Source organism: Lichenostomus cassidix, chromosome 1 (assembly GCF_008360975.1).
Source record: "Lichenostomus cassidix isolate B80296 chromosome 1, HeHo_3.0, whole genome shotgun sequence".
Taxonomy (NCBI): domain Eukaryota; kingdom Metazoa; phylum Chordata; class Aves; order Passeriformes; family Meliphagidae; genus Lichenostomus; species Lichenostomus cassidix.
Window position 1 is genome coordinate 7315847 of NC_139479.1, and position 16190 is coordinate 7332036.

At 47.7% G+C, this 16190-nt stretch overlaps 1 protein-coding gene across 10 annotated transcripts in view; it reads left to right on the top strand.

Annotated features, from left to right (window-relative positions):
• The window catches only part of BCOR (BCL6 corepressor), an 81945-nt gene that overhangs the window by 41878 nt on the left and 23877 nt on the right, over positions 1-16190 (top strand). For 8 of the 10 annotated variants that reach the window (XM_085049024.1, XM_085049032.1, XM_085049008.1 and 5 more), the window contains exons 2-7: positions 872-1001; positions 2497-2575; positions 3486-6311; positions 7012-7065; positions 7552-7735; positions 15704-15985. In XM_085049024.1, coding sequence (XP_084905150.1) covers positions 916-1001; positions 2497-2575; positions 3486-6311; positions 7012-7065; positions 7552-7735; positions 15704-15985 — 3511 coding nt within the window. In that variant the 5' untranslated portion in view covers positions 872-915. The remainder of the gene's footprint in view (positions 1-871; positions 1002-2496; positions 2576-3485; positions 6312-7011; positions 7066-7551; positions 7736-15703; positions 15986-16190) is intronic. The other 2 variants (XM_085049049.1, XM_085049068.1) reach the window with 1 other exon arrangement.

A 16190-nucleotide genomic window follows, 5' to 3' on the forward strand; every position in this document is an offset into this window, starting at 1 on the left:
GCACCCGGCGCCGATCCTCTTGGACTGCTAATACTTCTCCAGTGAGCCTGCTAATGATTTCTTTCCCTGGAGTGAGCAGGCATCATTGAATTACTGAAAGCACTCCCAGCAGCAGCAAGCAGCAGCAAGCAGCAGCAGCAGCAGCAGCAGCAGCAGCAGCAGCAGCAGCAGCAGCAGCAGCAGCTCCGATGCAGAAGCCACCAGGGCTCCGTGCTTAATCAAATCAAGGGGTGGGGAGCTCGCCAACCCACTTACTATTTTTAACCCCTTTCTCCAAGTTAGTCATGTGCAGACGCTAAAGGGGAGGTTTTTATTTAGATGCCTTCTGTAGCAGCGTCTCTTCAGTTTTAAGTCCTGGTGTAAAAGCCTTATCAGCAATCAGCGTAGCTAATACACGCGGTATGTGGTTGTTCTTGCCATGCTCTCCTACTCCTATGTGTTCCTAATGCAGGGCTTTTGTGAGTACCTGTAGGTTGTTTGGGGGAACCCCCAAGCTCCCGGGGTGTCCCTCCTTGGTTCTGTGTGAGATGAAGATTTGGGGTCTGGTGCGTACCGGGATGGCTGAGTCATTTCTTGTGGAAATGAAATGCTGCGGAGAAACTTTTGTTTGTCGATAGTCTGGAATGATTCTTAATTTTCTGGATGTGCGCTGGGGAAAAGATCCATCTCCTCTGACCTATAAATGCCCTCAATTTGCTCCTTTATTGCCGGGTATCTCCCTTAGCGGTTAACGTAGGCAGCTCACTCCCCACACCAATCCTGCATTCATTATTAATTACCCGGAGGGAGGCTGGCTGCTCCACTGTGATGTTTGCACTTCCTCCTAGACAAATCTGTTCAACTTTTTTTTTTTTTTTTTTTTTTTAAATAGAATATAAAAGCGTGAAGAAAAGCGTTGATTTTTAAGAAGACGTCATGCTTTCTGCAACCCCCCTGTATGGCAACGTTCATAGCTGGATGAGCAATGAAAGGGTCCGCATGTGTGGAATTAATGAAGACAGGTAAATATTTAAGCTTCTGGCAAGTTAAACCACACTGTAATTCTGCAGAGCGAGGTCTCGGAGTTTGCTCGCTTCCCTAATACAGGAGCAGAAAGCTGCCACCTTGCATCGAGATCAGCCCAGCTTGGAGGGAGGGCAAAGGGAGAGAGTCAAGATGTGCCTGAGAGCAGTAGAGCAGATGCTGATTTACTAGTGAGCAGGCAACCTGGGTCAGTGAAGTGGGCACGCCCCCAAAGCAGCCTTTGAATGTGCTTTTACAATTAATTTATTATTTTGCATTTGTGAAGGGAAATTAAACCAAATAGCACACGTGTTCTTGTGGTGACTCTCTGCGGTAGAGGGGCTCGTGCCTGTGACTTGGTGTTCCCTTCCTTTGGACCAACAGCTTGTCATGTGAAATAGGATCAGTAGTGTCTGTCTCCCACAAGTGTATTTCTCCTCCTCCCCACCTTTTTTCTTGCTGAATGTAATTCAGTCGATGATCAAAATCTCAGTCTTTATTGGGGTGACACAAGCACTGGAGTGTGTCCCCTTCCCTTAAGTCCCAGCTGTTTAAAAAGCAAAATGAGGCTGAACAGAAGCTGCAGATGTGCCTCTGGTTCTCTCTGCCAGTTTTGCGTGGTTTTGGTATTTTTCTGTCTTCTCAGCCCCTCTTCTCACTGTTGTGTGAAAAGCCTCCAAAAAGCTGGTGGAAGTTTTTGGTCTTTGCACGGAATACTATTTGCAAACATAAGCTGAAGGAAAACAGCCAAATGTCTCACTTTGCTTTCTCACCCTCCCTCCCCACTTTCCTCCCAGTTGTTTGGGGGATAATAGCTGTATGTGCTGCTTGCAGGGAAGGTGAAATTTTAAAAAACAAATGCATTAAAATGACATTTCTGCTTTATGGTGATGATGTGCCTTTAAGCACTTTGATTGAAAGGATTTCTTTTGGGTAATGCTGAAACTTTCCTTCTGCTGCATGTCAGCAATTTTTATCCCAGGGATTTGGAATTTGGCACTAAGGTATATTCTTTATTGGTGATTTCTGTGATAACAAGTCCCAGTGCTGCAACACTGGTATGGCACAGATGTGCAGCTCCCTCTTTAGCATGGAAAAGCTGACATTCGTATGTTATTAGCATGTGTGTTTTAATTTTATCCTCAGCAGTGTTTATGGGTGGTATATGAGCAGAGTATGTTTAAAATGGGATATTCTCCCCTTGGAAAAAGAAAAGGGCAGGGAGCGAAAGAGAAGACCTTGACAAAAATGGCTTGCTTTGGAAGAGGCTGCTCTAAGATCTGCTTGTTGTGTTCTCGTTGTCAAAACCCTTTATGCTTATTTTCAAATGATCCTTGCTTTTCAAAGTAGCCACCGTGCATGGGTATAGAGAAGGATAAATATGTTATCTCATGGGTCTTCCGTCGGGGAAGCAAAATGTGGAGGTGATACAATCTTGTACTAATCTGAGATGTGCAGGATATTTTCAGATTGTAAGCTTCTGTTTTTCAATAGGAAAATTCCCGTTAATGACGGTGATGCACCGAAAAGCAGACTGGAGTTGAGGGAAGAAAATCACCTGAATCACAGTGTGGTAAGAAGTTAAAAGCTTGATACTGCAGATGAATCCATGCCTGTTCTCCCCACCATGATTCCTGCCCCTGCCTGTTATTACGTGATCCATTTGGAGAAATAATTAAAACACCTTCCTGTTGCAGCCTTAGTGGGCTTGGGCACATGCAAGTTGTTTCTGTGAAACAGTGAAACTGGGGCTTTGGTTATTTATCTCGTTAATCTCTTGACGCTTTGTGATGTGTGCTGTTGTGTGATGTCAGATTCTTAATTTTGCTGTTACGAATAATGCCGTGCAGAATACCAGCAAGTGTAACAAAAATAGTTCATGTAAGCATTTAGCACATCAATGTTCCAGCAAAGTTGGTGGGGTTTTCCTTTCTTTGAGTGTATGTGGGGGAGCATCAGGTGGGAAGGAAATTCAACGGTGGACCTTTCTTTGTGCTGCATCCTCAGATGCCTTGCCCCATGTGGCAGTGGCAAGCCCTGGAGCAGAGCTACGGTTGAGGGAGAGGTCCTGGAGGAGGAGGAGGAGGAGAAGCACTCCATCCTTCCCTTTCTGGTCTCCATGCCACAGCCCACATCCTCTTGCTCTGGCAGGGCTGGGGCTGAGGAGCCAGTGGTTGCACAGGAGTGGTGCCACTGACCATCGTCTCTGGGCCACTTCTGGCTGCTGGGGTCCTCACACCTTCGTTTCTGGATGCTGAATTTTGGATTTGGAGAAATTGGTGTTGATGTTTGCGGTGTTAAACGTATTGCTCTGTGGATTCCTGTTGTCCCATTTTCCAGTGTAATCAGCCTCTGTATGTTTTCACAACAAACAGCATGTTTGCAGTGTTACCGTTTCCCTTCCAAAATGCTGATCTATCTGTAGCTGGGATGGTGGTCGTGTTAGTGACATTTGAAAGTAACATGCTTCTTATTCTGTAAAGGTGGATGCGACTACAGCACATCGCATTGACAGTCTTGCAGCTCTGAGTATGGACAGGTCTGGACTCATGCGAGAAGGACTCAGAGTCCCCAGCAGTATTGTCTATTCCAGCTTGTGCGGACTTGGCTCCGAAAAGTCACGGGATGCTACGGGTTCGATAGCCAGCCTGGGATTTACTCCTGAAAGAAATCCAGAGATACAGTTTAAGTCTAATCCCCCCGAAGCGGTGGAAAGCGCAGCTGTCTCTGGAAAAGCCCCGAATGGCTTCAGCTCTATATACAAAACGCCACCTGGAATACAAAAAAACTCTGTCCCGACAGGGGAGACACTGGGTTTGGACCGAGCTGCGGGTGACAGGCAGAGTCCCCTTGGTGTCAGTGGTGCTAATTACCTAAGGCTCCCCTGGGTACACCCCTACATGGAGGGCGCAACGCCCACTATATACCCTTTCCTTGACTCACCAAATAAGTATTCATTGAACATGTACAAGGCATTGCTACCTCAGCAGTCCACCTACAGCTTACCACAGCACCTGGCTTACTCTCCTGTATGTACGAACGGTGAACGTTTTTTATACCTGCCTCCGTCCCACTACGTTGCCCCTCACATCCCTTCATCGCTGGCGTCGCCCATGAGGCTCTCGACTGCTTCAGCTTCCCCGGCAATCCCACCTTTGGTGCACTGTCCGGACAAGAGCTTGTCGTGGAAGATGGGTGTGAGCCCAGGCAACCCTGTCGACACGCACGCCTACCCCCATATCCAGAGCAGCAAGCAGCCCCGGGTCCCCACCGCCAAGCCAGCCCCTGCCAACTTGCCAGCAGATCCTGCACTCCTGCTGCCGCACTCGCCCCGGCCATCCCCCCGCCTCCCCCTGCCCGCCCAGGTCGGGGACGCCTACGCCGATTTCCACAAACACTTCCCCAGGATCACCACCTCTCCCTCCTCTGCTGTTACCCTCCCAAAGCCCTACGTGAACATTGGCAGTGAATTTCCACCCGCTCGCCTCTCCAACGGAAAGCTTCCCAAAGGCAGTGATGCTGGGGAGGCACCTTTGCCATCTGCCCCCCATGCACGGAAAGCTGGCCATGACCGGAAAGACAGCAGGTCTCCCCCACTCCTGGAGAAGCAGACCCCGACCAAAGACGTCACTGACAAACCGCTGGACTTGTCGGCAAAAGTGGTTGATGCGGAAACTGCTGGCAAGTCAGAGCATGGTAAGAAAATTATGCCAACGGTGCTCGTGCATGGAAGGGCAGGAGGGGGGACACACTTGCCAGGCAGTGACATTGTTCAGAAAGAAACCATTTCTCCTGGAAACAGCTGCCCCATCTACAGGCCTGAAATTATCAGCACGGCGCCATCCTCCTGGATCGTTCCTGGTCCCAGCCCCAGCGAGGAGGCTGGGAAGAATGTCCAGCTGAAAAACAAGGCACTGGACTGGGTTATGCCACAGCCACGGAGTTCCTCCTGCCCCAGGATGGGTGGCACGGAGGCTGTGGTCGGCAGTGTGTCAGGGACGGTGTCAGCGGGGGGGCGGCCGGCATCGGCATCACCAGCTCCCAATGCCAACGTGGATTGCGCCAAGACGGCGCGGAGCTCTGCAGAGGGCACCGCCTCGGTTATCCAGCACGTTGGGCAGCCTGTCGCCACCCCTGTGAAACACAGCAATAAGGTGGCCAAATCCTGTGCTCAGGAAGCCAACTTCAAGGCAACCGAGACTGCCCTGGCCTCCAGCCCCATCTTCCTGCCGCCCAACGAGGCGTTTCGCTCCCCGCCTCTGCCCTACCCCAGGAGTTACCTCCCGTACCCGGTGCCGGAGGGGATCGCCATCAGCCCTCTCACCCTCCACGGCAAAGGACATGTGTACCCACACCCTGTCTTGCTGCCCAACGGCAGCCTCTACCCCACCCACCTGGCTCCCAAACCGGGCCTCCCTTACAGCCTGCCAGCTGGGAGGGGGGAGTTCATGACCTACCAGGATGCTCTGGGAGTGGGGATGGTGCACCCCATGCTGTTGCAGCATTCAGCTTTGGAGATCAATAAGGAGGAGAAGACAGAACGGAGGTCACGGTCTCATGAGAGGGTCCGCTATGAGGACCCGGCTCTGCGGGGCCGGTTGCCAGAGCTCATGGAGGGTGGTGGGAAGATGCATTTCGAAATGCCTGGTGACAAGAGCGTGAAATTGCACCAGAGCTCTGGCCATAGTAAAAACTCTGCAAAAAGTGACAAACTCTTCCCAGATCTCCTGCGAGATGATCAGGAAGCTAAGAGCGAAGGAAACGTAACAAAAGCCAGCTTTGCTACAGAAAGCAGTAATCAGACTAATGACCCTACAAAGCACAAGGTAGAGCAGGCGTCGCAGCACAGAGATTTTATTGTAATGAGAGAGGAGTTTGGAAGAAATAATGATGTTCACGAAACCTATAATTTCAAGCAAGCCCAGAGTTCATCAGTGTTCGGCTTAAGGAAAGAAGATTTATCTGTGAGCCAGCCTAAAGAGAGAGTGGCAGTCCAACCTTCGCCTGTTTTCTTGGAAAGCGCACACGAGAGCGATGCTCCAGCTCTGGCTTTTGGCAAGGTGCAGGAGGACGCGAAGCCATTCTGCATGGGGACCGCGCCGCCAAGCATCGATGCCAACCAGACCTATACCAAAGACGGAGCTGATGACGCGGAGTCTGCCGATGGCAAAATACTGAAACCCAAGCCGTCTAAGTTGGCCAAGAGGATCGCAAACTCTGCCGGTTATGTAGGTGACCGATTCAAGTGTGTGACGACCGAGCTCTACGCCGACTCCAGCCAGCTCAGCCGGGAGCAGCGGGCGTTGCAGGTGAGTCTGCGCGGTCCAACGACCGCCGCGCTTTTTGTCATTATTTCTCTGTTGCGAGTCACAGTTGAGTTTTTAAAGTTGAGAGAAGCGACACGAGTGGGGAAACCGGAAAATTTTTTCATTGGGGCGTACTCGCCAGTAATGGTTTTAAATAGCCAAGTAAGTTTGTTAATGAGAGTGAGGCGATGTAAAGAATAGTATGTATGGCTTATAGGGATGTACGGGCTAGCGAGCTTTAAAGGGCTTTTACTAAGATCTGATACAAATGTTAATGCACGTTAATGAAATGTTTGTGCAGTTTCGAGGGGAGTCGGACAGGCATGCATGTAACCTTGGCGCTGGCGCTGGCTGTAATTTCTCAGCTGGCCTGTAGTGCCAGCTAGCACGGCGTACCCAGAAGTTGTGATCAGCATGCCAAATGTGCCGTTGGATGGTGAGGAGTCGCAGCCATGCATTAGCGGGTCTCAGGCAATGTTGGTGCCAAGCGAGCGCGTAGCGAAGAGCAGGAGCGGTGTTGAGGTTGATGCTAAGGGATGATAGACAGATATTGTGTAGGAATATTCCTAGGGTGTTTTACTTTTAATGAAGGGATGAGTTAAGCCAAATTGTTTTGCGTTGTTAAGAAAAGAATTGGTTTATGCTTATAAAAATGGATGAAATTATCTAAATGATCCATTGAGTGCCCATTTTAATTACATAGATGGAAGGATTACAAGAGGACAGTATTTTATGTCTACCTGCTGCTTACTGTGAGGTCAGTTCTTCAAATTTTTATTACTAGACTCTTACATAAACCTTTGAGTTAAATTTCATTTCCAAATACACAAAGGGAAGTTTGTGGGCCATGGTCGTCTTTATTCATTGTACAGTTTTGTGTTGTTGTTGTTCTTTTTTTATTTTTTCTTTTTTATTTTATTTAATTTATTTTTGTTTTTGTCTCTTTTTACCTCCAAAATGGAATGTTTTTGTTTTATATACAATATACATTTATATATAATCTTTTATATATATATATATTTATATATATACTTATATATGAAAGAATTGTGTGGCTATTTGCTTATAAGATGTTAGAACACTGTTTTACAAGTCAGGTGTGTTAAACTCCTACCTTTAGCTATCTATCTGAAACCTTGGTTTTGAGTCAGTTTTTTTTCTTTGGAAATGCTTTCATATAAGGTAAGGTAAATGAAGTAGTTTTTATTGCAAGACTTTTTTTTCATATCAATTCTCTTTCTAGCGTGCAATGATGCGCTTCTCAGAGTTGGAGATGAAAGAGAGAGAAGGCCAAACAGCTACCAAAGACTCAGAGGTCTGCAGATTCAGCCAGGCAGACTGGGAAAACTTGAAAGGAAACAGTGAAAAGAAGCCAAAGTCTGTTGCTCTGGAAGATGCCATTGCTGACCAAAATGACAATGACAGATGTAAGCGAATTTAGATGGCTTTCTGAAGCGTGTATGTGTCTGTGTGCCATGGCAGCTTGCAGCAAAGCAAGCAAATCTTCGTGTTCTCACCGTGTGGCTGGTGAAAGTCATTGGCCTCATCCTCTGCAGGTGCTGGGTTGCCACGGCTGGTACCCTCTGTGCTTGTTTTGGGGTTTGCAAGTTTCTGGTTGCCATTGTACTGCTTTTCAGGAGATAGTTAACTGTCTGTCATTGAGTTACTGCCTTAGAGAGATCCTCCTTTTAACTGCTGGGGTACTACATCAGCTAGTGAAAGCAAAAGTCCAAGTTATATTTTAAATACAGAAGGGAGATGGGGAAATAGAGGAAAGCGAGAAGGAGTTCAGCTTCCTGGAGCTGCAGTAGCACTGGGATATGCCAGTTTTGCAGCTTTCAGGCAAAGCAAGGATGGAGGACAGAAGAGTTGATGGGAAGTGGGAAAGGATGTGATCTGCCAGGCTGGCTTATCCATAAAAGCTGGCAGTAACAACTCCAAATGGTAAGAAGCTACTTTGCCTGGGTGACTTCTGCTGCAGTGGCTGGGGAGGTGCATGAGGCACAGGTTCTTGCAGGAAGAGTCTGTGAAAATTCCCTGTGGGGCTGGCAGTTCCTTCTAGGCTGTGGCAGGGTGTCAGAGGACTATGGAAAATGCAATGTCCTAAAAATAAGTTAAACTTAAATAAATTATATTAGGGGATTTTTTACTGTATGCAAGAAAGATCACTACTTCTTTGTTCACACTCTTGGTAAGCATATGGCTTCTGTCAGTTTCCACAGTTTTTTTTTTTTTTTTTACCTATGTATTTAAGGAAAGGATCAGTTCCTTCTGCTGCTACTTTGTTTTGAACAACTCAGAAAAAAAAATCCATGCAGAAAACATTGCAAAACAAGAGGAAGTGCACTGCAGACTGTGTGTGTGTGTCTGTGTCTGTGTGAGTGTGTGCACTGTAACTCGGTGGTTAAGTGTGCTCTTCTGTAGGTGGAGATTCATGAGTAGGGCTAGTAGAAAATTTTGTTCAGGCAATTTAATAACTTTGAATTATTGTTCTGGTCTTTGGTTAATGCTTTTGGCAGAGAGCATGCTGGTCAATCGTACTTGCTCGGTTACTCATCTAAATCAAGTTACTGTGGTAATGCTATCGCTGAAATAACAGCCTCAACAAAAACTGGCCTGGCAAAATAGCAAGGGAAAGTTCTAATTGTGGAAGTGCAGAGGGTACCAGCGTGGGGAGGGTCAGGCAGAGCCTCTGGAGGCTGAGCAGCCTTTTCCTTCCCCAAGCTATATTGAGGCAGCTGTGGGGAGGAAGGCACAGCTGCCTTTGCTGTTCCTGTGCTAAAGCTGAATGCTGGGCAGGCTGCTGCCCCAGCTCTCCCCATCACAGCCTTCCTTGCTCCGCAGAGGACTTGGGATGCCCTGGTGATGTCCTCTGTTGAATTCCAGCTTGGGTGTGCTGGAAAGCTGGAAGAACAGTGGCAGCAGCAGTCCTGCTGGCTTGTTCTGGCTGCAGAGAGGGTTCAGCAAAGAGGGGGATGAGGGGCTGTGGAGTTGAGGGAAGGGCTCAGGGGTATTAACAGAGGAAGGGAAGGCAGGCTTGCTCAGGGACATGGGGCTGCTTGGGGAGAGGCAGCAGGAGGCTGTGGAGAGGATGAGTGTTAGAGCATGATTGTATGCTGAAACCCCTCCCCCCCATCCTTGCAAAAGGCTGATGATACGGTTTGTCTGTAAATTCACCATTTAGTGAGATCTCTGGCACTTGAATCTGCTGGCTAAAATGTGTTTGAGACTGTTAAATAACTGTTGGAAGCGGGGAAAGTATGTTCAGTCTTATGTTAGTTCATTCCTCTCCCCTGCTAATTAGCTCTGACTTAACAGGCTATTTCAGAGTTTGGCCAAATGTCTAAACTCCTAAAAGCACGGATCTGTTCTGCTGAGGGAACTCCTTTTTTTGTGCGCCCGCCTGGGCAGCAGCAAATACTTACCGGTACAGATTCAGGTCTCAGTAAAAGTTTTTTATCGTGGTGGTTCACCTCCTGCCCCTCGGGATAGCAGCTGATAAATCAGGAAGCTGAATTTCTCACCTCTTGAATGCCTCTACTGTGGTGGCTTGGGCTCTCTGTTGGGGCTTGAGCCACCAGCAGCCTTAATGCATCTCTCACCGAGCGACTGGCACAGGGGTGATGAGCTCTGCCTTCCCTTCCCCCTTCGGTGAGAGCCAGGGCTGCTTATCTCTTGTCTTCCCTTTGCCTTCAATTTCTGACCACACTGTCGGTGCGTTTGGCTTTAAAGCTCCTGAACTGGAATGAGCTGATGGCTTGCAGTCTCTTTCAGTTTCCTTTCTGCCTCCTGCAAGCGATCTCGCCGCTTGAGAAGTTGTTTCCCCTTGTTTCGTGTTTGTCTGGTGCTAGCTGAAAGGGAAACGGCTGTGCCTTTTACCTGTGCGAGGAGGGAGCTTAGGAGTGAAACCAGTGAGCTGTTCTGCCCCCACAGCCGGCGCTTCACCTGCCTGGTGTCAGCGGGGAAGGAGGAAACTGCATCCAAAGCTGTGATTGTGGCAGGCAGCCAGCTCCCAGGGCTCCCCCGCTGCCGCCTCGGCAGCCGTGCTTGGCATGGAGCACCACAGCCGATCGGGTCCTGGCAGCTGCCTGCCCCCTTGGCTCCTCTAAACCTACCCGTGCAACAAAAGCCTAAATAACACAGGCAGGTGATGCTTACATGGGCATCTGATGGGATGGAAACTGCTTTTTTTTTTAGTTTGTCCTGGGACTGGCTGATGTTCCTGGCTGTATTGCACGTGTGTAGACTTTTTTGGAAGCAATATCCGGTGCCTTAAACTTTTCCTCTGACTTGGCAGTGCATGGCTTTGCTGTACTGGGAGCCTTCTTAAGCTTCATCGTGCCTTCTGGAGAAGGGTAAAAGAGGTGCGCTTTTGTTTCGTCTAGCTTTTTCTTTTTGCCTTTTTCTTTTTTTTAAAGGCCCGATTTAAGGCAGGTAGCCACGTTAGTTAATTAATGAGCAATTAAAGCCAAGCAGTAAAGTAGAAGTGCTTTAGTCCTTTCCCATCTCGTTTAGGTTTTGCTGGGCATCTGAGACCGGGCATCTGAGAGCAGCCGCAAAGCTGCTTTGTTGCCAAGGTGACTTGTAAATGTTGCTGAGGCAATGCTGCTCCAGTGCATTTTCATAGCACAAACATGATAAATTATGGGATGCATATGTCATGAGTCATAGGATTGTTCAGAGATCAAGTGATTTAAGCTATTGGCACGGCCACACGCATCAATACGGGCATGTGATGATCGCATGTCGGTTCGCAACAAAGCTCTTCCAGAGGTTTTGAAAATCATACCCAAGTGTGAAAGATTGAATAAATTCTACTAGCTGTAGAATTTTTTGATTGGGGAGCGTGACTTTACCTGTTTATTTTGTGTTCTAGGATGGAAGACACTGCCTGTTTAAGCCTTAGCTGGGCAAAATTACCCCAATATGTTAAAAGTCTGATATTAAGGCATGAGGTCATGAGGAAAAAGTTGAGGCAATTGGTATGTGTGAAGGTAAATGGCGTAAGGTGCCAAAACACATTGCTCAATTGATCTTAGCATCGTAGTGAGGTGCCAGTGTCCCTCTGCATGGTGATCCCTTGCTTTTCTTTTTTCTTGCTGGGCTGTGTGTACACTGGAACAAATGAAAGATGGAGGCAGTAAACATGTCCTTTGCCCTGGTCAGTTATTACCTGCCTGCCGCAGGACATAGTGCAAAAGAAAAGGGGAAAAAATAAAAAATCTGTGCACTGAAGGTGGTGGTCGCTTGTTTGTGCAGTGTGGTAGGCTTGGACAGAATGAAACAAATGCAGGAAGCTCCCAGGCAGAGGTACTTGGAGGGAAAAGTGAAATCAACTGGGTTCCTTCTGCCCCATGGGATACTCAGAATTGAATTCTGAGGATGTCTTAGGGAATTTCTTAGTGTTGTTGAGATCTCTATGCTGAATACTGAGTTTTAGCATTTGGATAGTCATTACCGTTCTTGGATGAATAAAGGGTGCCTTGCATAAGTGAGTGCAATGAGAGGTTGCTCCAGGGAAGGGGAAAGGCTGTTTTTAGCTGCCATGTTATTTGAACATAAGAATCTGCAGCTTAAACACTAAGATGTGTTTCCTTGTTTGCATCGCATGGGAGGGCCTGGTCTCAAGCAGTTGACAGCAACAGGAAGATGGAAAAATGAAAGTTTTTTTTGGGTAGCGTGTTTGGGCGTGTGTGTAACTGTTTCTCATGAGATTGTAACCCGTGCACTAAAAAGATATTGCTTCAGTCAGAAAGCAGATGTGAAGAAGCATCTTCTTAATTCTTCCTAGTTTCTAGTCTCGTAGGACAGTGAGAAATGGTTTGAGTTGCTGGTGCTGGTTGTCACAGCTGGTGTGAGACTGGCAAATACCGGAGGCTTGAGGAAGGAACATGTTTAAGAGTTTAATCTCCTTACTCATAGAGGTGTGTTGCTATGAGAACTCAGCATTTATCCTGTGTTTCTGGCTACCTCGTCACTGTTTGAATAATGATGATACGAAAACTCCCAAGTATTTTGTTGTTGTTTTCTTCCTCAGGCAGAGAAAAGGATGTTGTAGATACATGGCACGGGAGGGGGGTGGTGGGAACAAAAGCAGATAAATTCTCCTCATCCTTGTTGGGCACACACGTTATGCTTATGTTGCCGTGCCTCATGTTGACATTTATATCTTAATTTGGGGAGACATCGCGTCTGATCCCGGTTGCTTGCAAAACAGTTTGAGGACAGAGTGGAATCCAGTGGTAAAATATTAATAGAGCCTGCGCTCCGTGAGGCAGCCGCAGCTCTGCCGAGGGGAAAAACCTCCGGGCTTGCGGCGTGTCCGTGCAGGCAGCGAGGAGAGCCTGACAGCCCGTGGGCTGTGCCGTGTCCCGAGCAGTGCCTGACCTTTGTTCTTTGGCGCTGCAAATCCGGCTGGGGGAGAGGCGGGAGCGCCGGAGCACACAGCAAGGACGCGTCCCGCGGCTCCCCGGCCGTGCCGGGGCTGCTCCCGCGCTGGTGCTGGCTGATTACACAACCGGGATTAGCGTGCGGAGATGCCGCTTCCCTAATGGTTTTAGCGGCATCGAGCGGGATGGATTGCAGAGCCGCGTGTGCAGCGGGTGGTCCTTGAGAGGGATTTCTGGCTCGGCAGCCGCGGAGATAGATGTGGCTCTGGTCCCCTGAGGGTCCCTCTCGGATGTGACCGCGGAGCAGAGGCCAAGGTGTCGCGGAGCTGCTGGCAGCGAGGGCTTTTTGGATGAACCTCAGTAGGTGTGTGCTGTTCTTCCCAGCATGTGGAGCCCCGGAGGAATGCTGACAGTGACAAGCTGTTAGCGAGGTCTCTCCTCTCTTTATTTTTCAGCACGGTCTGAGCGAACGGCACTCGCTCAGCGTCCCCGTGCCAAGTCCTCTTGCAGATAGAGTAGGAATTAATCTGCAGCAGGTCGCTTTCGGTGGTGGCAGGCTGGAATTAGCTTGCTGTTTCCTGCAAGCTGTAAAGATTAAGACCATCACCCCCCCCTGCTCTACACCCTGCTACTTCCTCTGACCCTGCAAGAGCTTCTCTGGGAATTGGTCAGGATGTGCCTGCCTTTTCTCAGGCCAGACAGTGTTAGGAGCAGGAAAGCTATCCCGATGTAGTGACTCTCAGCATGAACCATGGCGTGTAGCTGTTGGTGCTGCTGGAGACGAGAAGGCTCTAAAACAGCAGGAGTGTGGCTGAGAGTGCCCTTACCTGATCCCTTCAGGAAAACTGACCACAGAAGTATAACGTTTCCTTATGAAAGGAGGAAAACGGCAGATTGTATTAAAAATGTAAAATGAAATCTGATAGAAGGATTTATTTCTATAGTGATACTTAAAACGTGGCTGGGCCAGCTGCTTTTGTGCTGTGTGCAGCAGGACTGCTGGTGCTTTTGGTGTGGTTATAGGGTACAGCTGTGGGGCGGTGTCTTCACGCCAGATGTGTGAGCACAGGGTGCTGCCAGATTCATTCTGATCTTGGGGGAACACTGCGATTTAGAGGTCACAGTAAGCTGAGATACCTGTTCTCTGGAACATTTCAGCGTTGTTGGCTGGAAGAAGTGTGACAAAGTGCATTTTAAAGTCTTGGAGGGAGCATGTGTTGGCCAGACGGCCTTGTGGAGAGGAGCATCGCCAAGCAGCGGAACAGCCTGAGCGTCCCGCTCGCCTGCAGAAAGTCAGCTTTTGTTTTGATTTTTCTTGGCCAGTATCTTGTGCTGTTTTATAAGCAGCCCTGCAGGCAGCTTCCCAAGCAGCGTAAAAATTATGCTGGGGTGTGTTCTGGTGCCCGCAAACATCTCCAGAGCCCTTGGTGTTACTTGGAGCCATTTCCAAGTTGTGGTGAAGAGAAATCTCATCAGGGAGATTGCCTCTCACCACCCCCCAGCCTTCCATTGCTGACAACAGGTATTTCAAGGACCGTCATGAACCCAGAAGGGATTGGCAGAGTTGTAGGAAGGTGCTGTCAAGATAAGGTGGGATAGAGCTGGGCTGCATCCAGAGGCTGCCAGTGATGGGTCTTGGAGGGGACAGGAGGGGAGAAGAGGCTGCAGGGGAGCAGTGTCAGCCCTGATAAGGGGGAAGAGCAGAAGCTGAAGGCCAGGCTGGACAGGGCAAGAGACTGAGTAAGGGGAGGGAGGATCTGTGGGAGGAAAGGGCAGCAGAGCTGTCAGGAGTCCAGGTAGGAAACCAGCAGATGTGTTTGCAGGAAGGGAAGTGGGAGAAGGAGGAAGGGCAAGAATGAGGAAGGGCAAGGAGGAAAAGGGACAGTGAGCCATAGGGAAGTAGGATGGAACATATAGTCTGCCAAACAGCAGAGGTGTGGAGTATTGGTCGGTCAGGAGGGCTAAAACACGTGGGAAGTCCAACTTGTTTGTGAAAATTGTAAATGGGAAGCTGATTATCTGTGCTGCAGTCTGTACTGCATCTCTGCCTAACCTTGCCTTTGCTAGTTCAGTTAAACCCAAGAAAATAACATTATTCAAGATGGTGATTAAGTGTAATTTTAAATCAAGCATCCATTTAAAATTGCTTAGGCTGTCTCTGGATTTGGGCAAACAGTATTGGAGGGAAGCTGAAGTTAGTGGTGGCGAGGCAGCATGGGTGTTTTTGTGGCTAATTTGTCAGACTAGTTTCTCGTAAGCTTTTTCAGAACTCACCCTCTTGCTGTTGCTGGAAATACTCCTTGAAAAAAGTGAGGTCTGTTTTAAAAGGAGGTGACAGAGATCATGTGAGGTACAGTGACTGGCTGGTTACTTGAAGTGAGGAAACCTTTTTTTAACCTTGGATTCAAGTAGTGCTTTTTGCAAAATATCACAGCTATTCTTAGTGATATTTCTGTGTCCGTGTGTGCATGTTCTGTATCCCATTTATATCTCCAGAAGAAGGGATGAATGCTCTTAAGTCAGACTCTGCAATTCGATGGGAGAAGTTAGTGAAAGATTTGGAATTAAGGGACGAGTAATATTAGGTTGTCACCAGAAGGTATTTTTGAATTCGATTGTTACTTGCCATGGTTTAGGGGACTGAGGTTGCTTTCTGAAAAGTGTTTGTGCTTCCAGTATCTAAAGATGTTTCTTTATTTAAAAAAGCATATTGTGATGTTTCTATGGATACAAGTATTGTGAATATTGTGCTTCTTAAATTAATGTAAAAACAACACAGAATTGTGTGCTTTTGGGGGCTTTGTGCTTAGCTGTTGAGAAAACTGCTGCCTTAGGCTGGCCAGAGGAGACTTGTTCCCAAGTACAGTTTTGTGTTTATTTGCATGCCTCATGAGCCATAAGTCATGATGGAGATGACATTGAAGAGATCAGAGAGCAAAGCCTTCTCACAATGAATTGTGTTGTATTTATTAGGTCTTGTGGTGTTTGTTTGTTTTTTATTTTTAGGTAACTTTAGTAGTACAGAAAACAACCGAGGTCACTTTCTTGAAACTCCAGAGGAAAAAGATCTCTCAAATGAGAAATGTTATTTAGAGAGACATTCTGTATATGAAAAGGCAGAAGACCAGCCAACAGAAGATATTGGCCAACATTCATGTCCACGTCTGGACAGGAAGCGTAAACACTCTGGTGAGAGAGTGCAAAATGATGGCAGCCAAAATGAGAGCTTTGTGGATGAACTGCAGGACGAAGTTGTATCAAAAGCAAAAAAGAAGAAGAACTCCAAAGGTAAGACAGCATTTTGCTTTGGTCTCTCTCAAGGAATGTCTTGTGAAAGGAACGTCCCTTTGGCTTAATGTGTTTCCATTTTTGAACTTGCTAGTTACTAATGTGAGCACTGTCATTTCACTTTAAATTATATATATGTATATATATGTATGTATATATATGTGTATATATATATGTATATATAAAAAAACTTGGTATGTAAGGA